We start from the raw sequence: 13,200 nt of genomic DNA on the forward strand, positions 1-13,200 counted from the left end.
AGTTGGAATTGGTATCTTGGCATCTTGTAGTAGATAACACTTAGCATTTATACAGCAGATTTCTTACTGTGGAAACTCCAGTGTGCCAAATTGACTTACAGGAACTCTTTTTATATTTATAGTACAAAAACTTAGAGGAGATTTTGCAAAAATTCCTCTGAAACATGACAGATACATTTACAAGATCATACCTTGCTTTGTTGGAAGGGTGTATATTTAAGGATATGATGCCTTTCTAGATACTCATCCTAAATTAAATCTTTGTTTAGGAAAATGAAAAAACAGATTTTTAAGTTTTACTGTACAATTAGTGAGGAAAGTTTGACTTCTACAGAAGGTCTTAGGATTTTTTGGGAGATGGTAAATTCCAGCTCATAGGAATTTCTGAACTTGGGGTGCATGTGAATCTCTGGAATGTATTCACCCAAAATGGAGTTTGCAGTAGATGGCTTCTTATTCTGGGGGGACAACCAAACAAAACACCTCGGAGTAGAAAAATTATGATGCAAATATTTGTTTGTTTTTTCTGCACTGTTTCAGATGCAGCTAGGGTTTTGTGAACACAGGTATTTCATTTATGGCCTTGTTAACTTGGCTTTTTATGAGGCAGTATTTCTAAAGAGGCTTAGTGGGGAAGTGGGCTGGAACAGAGGCTAGGCAGCGTTGAAGGAATAAAGTAGGTATTTATTAAAAGGCCTTCAAAGGATACACCTTGGGCAGTACAAGAGCCCAGCCGTGCCTTCACCCAAGATGGATGACAGGTCATGAGTTTTCACACTTTTATAAGTTTTGGTCCATTTGCACTTTGGGGTTAAATTGTGCAATTACATCTTCAGGTTATGAAGTCCCATCCTCCCAGACCGCTCTCCTCAATTTGCTGTTGTTGGTACTTTTTGGGCCTGAAGCTGCAACAGTGTCCTTGGTTCTTGGCTGGAAAAGGATTGTTTTGTGTAACTAAACTGTGAAGAGAACTTGCTAACACTTTGTATGAAATTCAGTTACACACTAATGCAGTACAGTATCTGGAAAATATGAAAGCTAAAACTTAAGGGATCAGTAGTACAAGGGAGGGGACAGCCAGGTCAGTCCAAGCTTTTAACATAAGGTATTTGACACCTTATACAACTTCCATTCACAGCATCTTTATTTAAAACAGTGTTTTTATTTTCCTTTGAGGCTTGACTTGAACAAAAAAAAAGTGCAGTAAGTTCATAAAAGTTGAAGGGAAATAAGCTTTTTGTTCAATTTCCTTCTCTTGCTGTCATGCATGTGGTTTTATGAAGGAGGAGATAGAGGAACAGCTGCTAAATCATGCTTTTAATCCTTTCTGAATCCTTGGGCTTTCTCTGTTTATAGAAGTTTGGTAAATGTTAACACAAATATTTAGTTTTAAAGGTGGGATTTACATTTATAACCTTTATAGGGCTATCCAGAAATGTTCACAGAAGTCTAGTTCTGTAGGGCTCTGTCCTAAACTCTTTCTAGTTTGCCAGGATAAGGGGTCCATACTTTTTTTGCAATTGTAGTCTGTCCTTCAACCACCCTCTCAAAATTTCAGTATAATTCCCTATCCTGTTTTTACAATCTCGTGTAGTACTGAGAAAGGAGCTAAATTGTCATGATCCCTTCAAAAGAAAAAATATTTTTGTCAGTTCCCCTTTACCATGGGATTTGTCTTGAGACAATATGGTGTTGTTTATGTAATCTTTTTTACATAGATGTGCAGTTACCCACAAATATATTATTTTATATTGCATATGTCAGGGAAGTGTGGTATTGCAGAAACGAAATGTGTGAGAGAACACGATCTTTCATTTCCCCATGGGAACAAATGCTGGATGCTCTTGTCCACACAATCTCTTTCCAGTTGATCCCTGGGGGTTGTTTGGAGTTGATGTGTGGGACACACACCACTTTGATCAGCAAAGACTCATTCTTATGCAAATAGGGTGTTGTGCCAGTGTGGGCATCCAGTTGCACTTCTGTCTCTGGCAGGACAGAACAGCCAACAAACAAGTTGTCACATCTGTGTTAGAGCAGTAAAGCTTTGGCCAGCCCATGCTGCTTCACATTTCTGCCAAATTTTAAATAATTTTCCTTATGAAATGTTCACACTTAAGCACACCTGTGTCCCATTCAGTGGAATTTCATTTGCAGCAGAAAGCCACTGCTGCTGTTCAGCAGCTACCTTCCTCCTAGATGATAACAGAACTAAATCATGTCAGTTTTTCTACTTCAATTTAAAGTCAAGCCACTTGTCTTAGATGAAAGCATTAAACCTGGTTGACTGTGCCCGAGAATGGAAAGGGAACACTGTCAGTGTCATTAGTAAATCACAAATAGTTATGGAAACTGCTCCTTACTGCCTCTGGCTTTGTGAGTGGCACATTTGGTCCTGTAGCCAGGGCATCCCACATCCATTGTGCTATTGGTTCTGTGCTCCAGAGCACCTGGTCCTGACCCTCTGCTGCAGTTTGGTGCACTAGAATATGTACTGGGCATGGTAAGCCTCATCTGTGGGATTGGTGTGGAACTGATGGAGCTGGGAACAGTCAAGCCCTGAAAGGTTGACGTTGCTGTACAAGTCCTTTCAGGAAGTTCTTTCAAGAAGTTGGTGCAACAAGAGATGCTCATCATCTCATATGACTGGGACTTTGCTTCAGTACCCATACACTATATTTCTAGAGCTATTCCCTGCCAGCTGATTGTGGTCTTGCTCACCAAATGCCATTTGCTATGTCCTACGGCTCAGTCAAAGCCAGATTACTTTTATTCTCTCCTGGCTGTACCCAAGAATGAACAACTCTACTGCTATTGAGCCCTGGTGATTATATGAATATGATTGTGTGATTATATGAATATACAGGGACAAGATTCAGCAGACAACATTCATATTGAGTTCTTAAATTATTTTTCTGTGGGAGAAAAAATTTCTTCTCTAATTGAGGACCTAGACTGTTCTGTCCAGCTACTGTTTGGGAATACACACCTGGGTTGACTTTAAGGCACCAAAGTATGTTTTAAAAGCAGTGTAATTGTACTAAGAAATCCTCTGCAGACGCCAGTTGACTTTTTCTATGAGTGTCACTAGTGGGCTTTCATAGTGTCACCGCTGGCAATAGCCACATTTCTGAGTCCATGTCCAAGTTTAGTATTTTTATACAGACTATACTTAGGACTATACTCCGAGGATATGTTTGCTAAAAACTGCTGCAGTATTCTGTGGAGTATTTTTGTGACCTAATTGATAAATTCATCTTTCTGCACAGAACACATTGGAAGATGATGTATTTTAATGGTTTTATTTTAGAGGATTTTTCTGATTTGTTTTTTTTTCCCCACATGATAGCATTTCCATAGGGAAAAAACCTTCTAAGTGGTGCTGTAAATGGTATTAATATTTTCAATGTAAATATTGAAAGACAATATGCTGCCAAAATGTTTTGCATATATTCCTGATAAAAATTATTTTCATAGTCTCAGTAGTTGCTGCTGGCTACAAATCTTGGTACAATTTGTATTTGCAGGCAGTTTAAATTAAAATTTTAACAATATGTTCTCTATAGTGAGAATACTGTAAATTCTGCAGTTAAATTGGTTATTTCAGAATATGTAATTCGAGTATTTTTTTATGCCAGGTAGCAGATATTAAGTAGAATTAGAGTTTTCTATTGTTAACATTTTTGATGTTAACAATATGTAGATGATGTAGAACAGAATACAGATTATATACCTCTTTTTGTCTTATAAGAAGAGGTTAAAAAGGCTTACTGTTAGTGTATACTGAGGTGTGTGTATTTGGAAAGGAAGGTAGATATTATTCTGCTCTTAATAATTTCCTTTTAACTGAGGTTGCTAAAATTTAAAGTAAGCTGTAGAAAAGATGATGAAAGCTTAATGAGGGATGTCTTCAATGTTGTGCATATTAACACAACTGTCGTTGCAGTTATGCACAGCCTGGACCACATATGAGTTAGGATGGAATAATTTTAATACTTCTGTGCTTTGTGCAGGTAGCAGCTGCGTGCATGATACAGCTGATCTTCAGGTGCCAGCCTGATCTTCTGTTGCATAATCTGTTGTCTTCTTCTGATGAAATTAGGAGCTAACTGTGAGGAAGTATAACACAGTGATAGTTGTTGTAAAAATAGATCAAAACAGTAAGAAAAGCGAATCCATGCTCCCATGGGAGGAAAAAATAAAGCAAGGGAAATTCTGATTTGAGTAGATCTGTGAGCACGTAAATTTTTATTTAAAAAAACTCAGTACTGGATTCAAACAACTCAGTGAGTTGAATAAAAAAAAGAAAAAAAAGAAAAGCTCTGTCATGACTAAATAATTCCTGCATTTTTAAGATTAATTGTTTTAACTCCCTATCCCTGTCTTTTCTTTAGCTAAGTGATGCTGCATAAGTTTGCAGCTCACTTACAGGTTTATTTTGGATTTGGATTTTTTTTTTTGGGGTTGCTTGGTCATTAGTGGCCTTAAGTATCTTTTTTATAATTTCTATAACATGTCTTAATTTATTTTGACTATATGAATTCAATCTCAAGAAACATCTGCTTCAAGGGTAACAGCACTTTAGCTGGGGATCTCAAGTAGTTTATACACTGAAAAGCTGGGGGAGGTCAAAGACTGTTGGAATTACTGACTCACTGGAATCATTCTAAAATATTAAGTTTTGATAATGTAAATCTAATCTGAAAGAAACTATATATGTGTATGCATGTATGTTTACATATGTTTATTATTGTAATTCCAGGACAAGCATTTGAGGATGAGACTGTGCAATGCACACACACATAATTCAAATTCCCATGGTGAGATAAAGCACAGGGCCACAAAAATGAGTTCCTGTAAGGCAAATGTGGCTGGAGGTTAATGGCTGGAGGAGTGACTGCAGGGTCACTCCTGAGGAGCACATTCCTTATGCCACATGAAATTTGGAGAACATGGCTCTTCCTCTCCCCTGAGGAAGGGGGAAGCCATCTTCATCCATACTGCAGCTTAATCTGTGAGAAAGCAGGGTGTAACCCAGTCTGCCTAAATCCTGCCTGAGTCTCCAGCTCCTTCCACCAGCTCTTTGTGCCTGCTGAGATATTTATCAGCACTTGAGATTTCTTAGATTCACTGGAGGCCACCCAAGGATGCTGAAATGCCTTTTCTTCGGCTGGGGAAGATACTGTCCTTTGCCAGAAGCCCTGCTGAAATGAAAAAGGCACCTGGGCTCTCCATATATTCCCTAGAAACTCTTGAAAATGAGGCCTAGCAAGGACTCTGGTGGCAGCACCTTTGTTCATAAGAGTTTAATTTCTGTGTCCTTGCTGAAGAAAGGGGTAGGGCCTGCTAATCCCAACTGGGTTCCCAGACCTTGTTCTCTGCAGTGTGTGTTAGTTTGTATTGCATTTATATTACACAAAAAACAACAACAAAAAGAAGTGATGTCTGGGAACTGGGACCAGAATCCTCATTTCCCATATCCCAGTGCAAGGAGCTAATGGTTTCTTGCCTGTTGTATGATTGGAGTTTGTGTTTGCATGGTCCCATCAGCACAGTGCTTTGCCCCCGTGGAAGTTATGCACATCTTGGTGCTTGAGACACCTTTGTAGTATTTGAAAGACTGAGTTTAGTCCCTCTGAGGATAAATAATGCTGAGATCCATGTTCTGAAACTAGATGGAGTGAAAACCTTCCAAATTGCCATTAGCAGTCTTTTCTGGTTATCTGTGCTCCTGGAAGAGACAAATGCCTTATTATTGACACACTGCAGACAGCCAGTCACTGCAGGTACCCAAGTGAAGGAAAATGCTTTGAATTTCAGAGGTACACCAAATCTGAGCTGGAGCCAACCCCATTTTTTTAGAGCCATACCCTAAAATGGGGAATTGAGACCCTTCTTCCTCAGAAATTGTACCTAATAACTGACCTTTATGTCTGTAAAATATGTAATCAAACCCATGAAGTTGGAGTCTGCTCTTCCAACAAATATGCTCATTTATTTGTTCTAGGATGTTGTACTAGCAATGACTCAAAAGCAAAACAATGGGGTAGCTCTGAGCTGGAGGTTGATTATCAGTACAAAATGAAAGGTAAGCATTGCTATTAAACAGTGTCCACGCTTCAGTTCAAAACTGATTCTCTGTTTCTGGATAAATCAAATTTTTAGTTCCCCCATGGATAATACAGATGGTTGCCTCCTATACTGAGGTGCTCTGTAGTCATGTTACTAATATTGTCAGGTTTGTTGAATTGTGGTGGTACTTTGCTCTGCTTGTGAAGTTAAGCTCTGGGTCAGATGCATGTTCTGACAAGGAAATGTGTTTAGGGCAGCTTAATGGGAGGCAATGATTACTGCACTCTACTCTCAATTTGGATCCTAACTTAGTTTATTCTTGGGAAAGTCTCTTAATTGTGATCTTCAGTGTAAATAGCCAAAACTTAATTCAAAAATCATTCATTTCTTGGTTTGGTGGTAGTAAGCAAAAGTTTTAGTGAAATATCAGGAATTATTCAAGTAAGAGATGTGATTTTTTTTCAATGTACTTTACATACCAGCTGTATTGTTGTGACTTCAGGCAATGATACAGTGCAGTATGATCAGTGACATTTTAAGGATTCACAGAACTGACTTTTTAACACTGAATTAGAATTGCATTGATTTAAATAATGTAGCCAAGATACTCTTTAATTAGAATTGCAGCCTATGCAATCACAATATTATTAACCTCTCCTCTTTGGGAGAAAACCATTATGCAAGTGCAGATGCCATTATCATGGTAGCTTAAGAACCTAGATAAATCCCTGAAATGGCATCTACTGCTCTCCTGACACTGCTTCCCCTGCTGCATACAGATACAGCTTTCACCACTCTGGTGGTCCATGCTGTAAACATCCTTTTGTGGTTTCCTCACCAGTTGCATTTTCTGGAGACAGAAGACCTATGGCTTTCCATTCATTTTTCACCTTTTCAGGTGAAAAAGAGATGGGAAGAAGATAGTTGCTACTAACATTTGTTTCATGGGGCTAGCAGCTGACTGTCCCTGTTTCTGACCAGTGTTCATGGAAATCAGTCTGCTAATTTAACAGCATGACACTGTTGAATTTCTTGTCAGATTCTGAGTTGCTTAACAACATACTATGTTTGATATTTGTTATTTGAAGTGCAGTGTTGGGGATTTTTTTCTTATGCACTATTTTTTTCATTAAATGCAAGATAGTGTTTGATATGGAAGTCTTAAAAAACCCTATTTCTTAAGGTGAATACACTTTTTGATCCTAGAAATTGTTTAGGTTTTTCTTAGCTGAAAAGTGAGTAAAAGTTGGAGCCTGAAATGCTGATAAGTCAAAGTACTCTAGGTGCATGCAACTAATTACAGGCAACATTGAAAGAAAAAGAATTTTGGTTATCTTCCCAGTCCACCAACATTTTAAAATTAGAACTAGAGTGGATTTTGCATATTCACATACTTAGAAAATAGGAAATGGCTTAGCAGATTATATTTAGCAGCAAGATATTAGTTTTCCTTCAAAAGTGTAAAGATATTACTACTTTTACCTTTTCAAAATCTTTAAGTCAGGAAATAATAAAAGTAATGGAAAAAAAGAATTTTCTTTTCATGGATGCAGAAAGCTTTCAGTAACTTTCATGGACTCTGGTCACCCTTAGACTACAACTATGCCTGTAAAAATATGAACTCTGTTCTGTTTACCATTTGGCTGGTTATTCCACCCTCTCGATGATGTAGTTTCTCTGTGTACTGGGTTTGCACACTTCTTTTAAATGATGTAGCTGTTCTCTGGGGATACAAGTCGTAGAATTTTCAGACTGTAGGTTATTTCATAGCATCCTAAAAATAGTTAGGGTAGGGCCATCCAATTGTTTTTGAGCTGCCTGCATGTTAATGCTTTGCAGATCTCCTTTCTGGATCATAACCTACAGCAGTACTCATGAAATGAGCACAGGAATATGGGAATACTGTCATGAGTGCAGCTGTGTGAAAAAAAGATTCATTGAATGGTCACGCTTACTTTCAGAAAAAGCAAGATTATTGCCCATCTTCTAAGCTTGTCATAAGAGGGGTAATAGAATAATTTGGGGAAAAGAGCATATTTATTTATTCATATTTAAGAGCAACTTTGAATTATTTAAAAGTAAAATTCTTGACAATTTAGAATAGGAATCCAAAATAAAAGTTTAATTTCAGGCTGTTGTAATAGTGTCATCCAGATGTGCTTGCTGAAAGCCAAGGAAGCACAGAGATCTTTTAAAATGTGTCTCCTCTTGCTCAGAAGCATGTTTTTTCCCAGGTGGTGAACGGGGACCTCTAACAACACCCTTTGCTAAAGCTTCCTGTGATTTGGGTTAGTGGGTGAGGAGGATGTGTCAGGGCCGTGCAGGGCTCCCTCCCGTGTGCCAGTCTTGCCCTGCTGAAGCAACCTGGGTGTCCTGAGTGACTCTGGAGCACTCTGGTGAGGCTTCCCAGCCTAGCCACAGTCCCTGGGCATGGAGTGCTGGAATGAATGGGAAATGAGGAGGTGCTGATGCTGGAGCTGTAGGCATCCTGTGTGCAGGCTGTGTCTCTGTGCAGGGTTCCCTGTGCTTTGGGAGCGTGGAGCCCCTGCCTGTGGCACCCCAGCAGCACTGTGGATCTGGCCTTGGGCCATCAGTCCATAGGTGTGGGTCACCCTTAGTGTCCCTCCCTTCCCTGGCAGACTCCTCCAGCAGAGCTGTTGTAATGTTGGCAAAACCATCTCACCAAGACCCCTCAGGGCACCACTGGCTGCTCTGGTCCCTCCCTGCCGGTGGCCTTGAGCTGCACGGGGATTCAGGTGAATCCTTAGGCTGCCATCAGAGACACCTCTCCTGGCTGCTGCTTCTAGGTGGCACTAGTTTAACAATGTAAATTTATTTTTAAAGCAAGTAACTTCCTTGGCCCATAAAAATGGCCACCTGGTCAGCATAGTGCACTGCTTTCAAACTTAATTGCTCAGGTTATTTTACTGTAAGAAAAGTTGTCTGCTAATACAGTCCTCTTATATATATATTGAATTTTCAAACCAATGTTGAAACTTTCTTGTTACTGTCCTTTTTTGCAGTACATGGGCAAGGATATGATAGGAAAGGATATGATAGGAACTTAGAAAATTCTGCCCAAAAAAATTTGATGATTAGAAGTTGCAAATTTTTAACTGTGGTAATGAGAAAGGAGATGTTAGAGAGAATAAATCCAAATTGTAGTTAAAGGGTAGGTTACGTGTCACTGAAGTGGAATTCTGAAAAAGAGTTTTCAGTTCCAGGTATAGTTCCTGCTTTTTCCACTTTGCAGCCTGACCAAAAAAAATTTGTTTTGTCTATGTCAGAATGAATTTTGAGAGGATCTGAACTATGTAGGAACTGAAAAAGAGGCATCCTATGTGGACATCGATTTCCTTCAATTGATTGCTGACTACCTCTTGTGTGACTTGTTCCTCTTAGGCCAGTTTAGTTCTTTTTGTTCAGGTTATGAGAAGCCATCAAGGTCTGTGTGAACAGACAGAAAACTTTTATCAGGGAACTAGATAAAAGCAGAGGATGAACTTCATTTGAAATTTATAGTAAACTCAGAATTTCACTGTGAAAAATTAAGTTAAATTGTTTTTATTCATGAGCTTCTAAATTAAATACATCAGATTTAGTGCTTTGAAGCTGTTTTTTTCTTTAATCCCCCAAACTCTTCTGAAGAGACCAGATAATCTCCTATTTTTTGCCATGTAATGCATATTTCAAATACACAAGACAGTTTATCTCTGCAAAGTATGAAAGTGCATTTAAAATAATTTTTTAAATGCTAGCATAGCCAAAAATCCCCAATTTTATTTATATTCCTCTGGCTATTTCAGTGAGAAGCAGATGGCTTTAAAGTACAGTTTTCACACGCAATGTCTGACCAACTTAATTGGGAAGAACTTTACATCCTGACTCCGTAACTGAGGCCAGGCCATGTTCTCCTCAAGGCTCCCTGTGCTGCTCTGTTCAGCAGAAGGATTCTGCTCCACAAATCCCTCTTCACTTTTTGCATTAGGGAATTACAGCGTGCAGTACCTTAGGTACAGAGATAGCTTACAAGAACTGTAGGCCAATGATTCCTTCTTTTGGATAGCAAATGAAACCTCACCTATGCCCACGGTGACATTATGTAACTGTGGGGAACACATTGCTTCTAAGCAGTGGTGGAAGTCTCAAAAATAAGAAAACACTATTGTAAACAGCAAGGTATTTTTTTATGAGATTGCAATGTCCTTACACAGAAAGCTTGGGCTTGAAGATATTTTGTTTAAGTGTTGTTGTAACACAATGAAAACTTAAGTGGGATGTGGGAATTGAGATGGAGTTGGTTAATTTAATGTTTCATTTTGTTCGAAGTATAATAACCATATGCCTTGTACATGGGACTAAAAATAGGGGTTTCAGCATGCTTGGAAGTTTTCTGTGAAAGCTGAAAAATATTCTGTAAAGATGCATGTTATCAATACCCTTTTTCTTTGCATACAATAATCTTACTGTAGAAGTGCATCCTGGATATGTTGGGCTTTGCTGTGGTGGAAACAGGACAGGTAGGTTCGCAGGAGCTGAAGAAAGGAGGATGGGATTTGAGCCACGTCTGTGATTCAGGGTTGTTGGTAAAATCAGTGTTTGCTCAAGTGGCTTGTTTGGGAGAAGCAGTTCTCAAAGTAAGTGGTACTAACCAAAGTGAGGCTTGGTGTAATAGGGAATAAGGTACAAAATAAGCAGCAGCAACCTACATGTGATTATCTTGCTTAAACGTAGGTAACATATGTTTGTGTCATGTTGCACTATACCAGTGATGAGGAACATCTGTGCTCTTTGTTCACACTGCTAATTCAATTTTTCAAAGGTATTATTCAAATGTAAAATAACCTTATCACTTCAAAGTTCTAGATCTTTGTTTTCCTCTTCTCAGCTGGATAATTTTCTTCTTAACAGTGTTCTTGTACAAATTGTGAAAGAAGGAAAATATCCATAAATGTGATCATTTACGAATTAGGGAAATTTACTTGTTTGTTTAGCAGGGCAAGGGTGGGGAACAAAGCAAAAAGAGGTAGAAAAGCTGTCAAATTTACAGAAATAATCACTTTCTGATTCTACAGGCCAGGATTTTGAAGGGATGTATGATTCTGTGTAGGTGCCAAACATGAAAAAGCATACTTTTACTATCCTAAAGCATTTTGCAATAGGTACCTTGTAATCAGCCCATATTCAGACTGAAAACCATTGTCATAACTTAAAATGTTTTAGTATTTAAAGTACTTTTTCAAAAAATGCAAACTAAATTATTCAGACTCCTTGCATTTATAAATAGAAACTTGTTGCTTTCCATTTTAATCAAGGTTTTAATTTGAAAATATTTCAAAATAGTGTAATTAAACTAGGAAAATTTTATTTTGGGCTAATACATAGTGACTGGACTACATTTCTGTCATTGATTTACTGTATTTGTTTCTGAAATCATCATGAAAGAAGCACTGTTTTAAAACAGGCCTTGTGATTCTGACTTCATTTTTATAGCAGTGTGAAGAGTAGGTTTTCCTGAGCTGGTTTGTGGCTTCATAAGCTGCTAGGAGTAGAATTGTGTGACTACATGTGGTTAGTGGACTTTGAATAGTGACAAAACTTTTGATCTTTGAAACTTTGGACTTTGAAAGTACAAAATGCTCAGTTTTGAAATGAAGTGTCAAAGCAAAAAGCCAGGGCTTTTTAACTTTCTAGTCTCTAAAGTCTATGAACCACAGCTAAGTTTGAAAACACCTTGAGATTTAATTTTGCATTTGCAGTGAAATAACAGTTATTAATTCTAAAACCTGAAATGATGCATATACATCTTAATGCATTTTAGTGATTATTTTAGTTTATGTGATTTTTATGCAGTAATTAAGTTTCGACATTTCTAGAGTTAATCTCCTTTATGATTTATATACACTCCTTTATGTTATTTACTGATCTTATTTAAAAAGGGAACATTACATATTGAATAATGTACCTCAATTTTATTGTAATGATTTTACTGGTTACCAGGTGGGGTGGCAGTTGAAAAATTTGGTGAATGCACTACGAGAGGATCCGAGTGGTGTTATCTTAACTTTGAAAAAGCGACCTCAGAGCATGCTTACCTCAGCACCAGCTTTACTGAAAAATATGAGATGGAAGCCCCTTGCTCTGCAGGTAATGAAGCTTAATCATAAGTCATACGCCATCATTTTAACTATAGATTATCTCAATGATGCTTTATTGTGCTTCATCCTCAGCAGCATGTAGATTTACTCTTGTATACTTTGAAAAATTGTTTCTGAAATTATTTCTCTGCGATTTGTTCTCATAGGCTTAATTGAAATTAAACCTGTTAGAACTTTTCAAAGTTAAAAAGTAATCATCCCAGTGTTCTACAATGCAGAAAAGTACCCTCAAATAATTTTTTTTCTAGCTAAGGAGAGACAAACATCCTTAAAAAAACTGATAAATTTTAATTTGATTTCTTGTGAAGATCTCAGTACAGTATAACCTCAAAAAAGAGGGGATAAAAATGTTTGACTTCTCACTGATGGAGTTATAGGAAAATTTATAAGGTGATTGTATTCAATAGACCACTTGACCATCAAAATTTCCTCATGTAAACAAAGCTGTGCTTGTGTCAAAGTTGTCTTTGAGAGCAAAGGCTTGCATAGCACAGGATGTCTGGCTGGGCACTTAATTTTAGTAAACCTGCAACGTGCTGGAAGCTGTGGAATGGTTTCATTAAAGCTTTCATGTCTAACTCTAGGATAAAATGTCACTGTGATGGATTACTCTAGGAAATAAAAGTTCTGTTCAGACTGATTAAGGCATGTAACTAACTGATGGAACCAACAAATAATCCATTTTTCCATTCAGTTCAAACAGAATACTCTTTAGAAATTTATTTTGTTTGCATAAAGAGTGCATTCTTTGGGACATTTTTATTACCACACTAAAAGTTCTAATTAAAAATTAAGTACATATGAAATAGAAAAGACTTCTGCAAAGTGTGGACAAAAGGAAAATGGGATATGGAAATGCCACTGCTATTATCTGTGGTCTTATGCCATTTGAAATATTAGGAGAGACATTAAAAACCAATGCTGTGAAGAACTTCCTTCATATGTGTGTGTGTGTATACATACATATATA

The 13,200-nt window shown here is 37.7% G+C and overlaps 1 protein-coding gene across 5 annotated transcripts in view; it reads left to right on the top strand.

The window, feature by feature from the left end:
- The window catches only part of CNKSR2 (connector enhancer of kinase suppressor of Ras 2), a 206,790-nt gene that overhangs the window by 100,431 nt on the left and 93,159 nt on the right, over window positions 1-13,200 (top strand). For 3 of the 5 annotated variants that reach the window (XM_038148914.1, XM_038148940.1, XM_038148950.1), the window contains exon 9: window positions 12,073-12,219. The exons of the other annotated variants lie outside the window; for them this stretch is intronic. In XM_038148914.1, the coding sequence (XP_038004842.1) occupies window positions 12,073-12,219 (147 nt within the window). The remainder of the gene's footprint in view (window positions 1-12,072; window positions 12,220-13,200) is intronic. 5 annotated transcript variants of the gene reach the window in all.

The sequence above is a fragment of the Motacilla alba genome, chromosome 1, assembly GCF_015832195.1.
Source record: "Motacilla alba alba isolate MOTALB_02 chromosome 1, Motacilla_alba_V1.0_pri, whole genome shotgun sequence".
Lineage (NCBI taxonomy): Eukaryota > Metazoa > Chordata > Aves > Passeriformes > Motacillidae > Motacilla > Motacilla alba.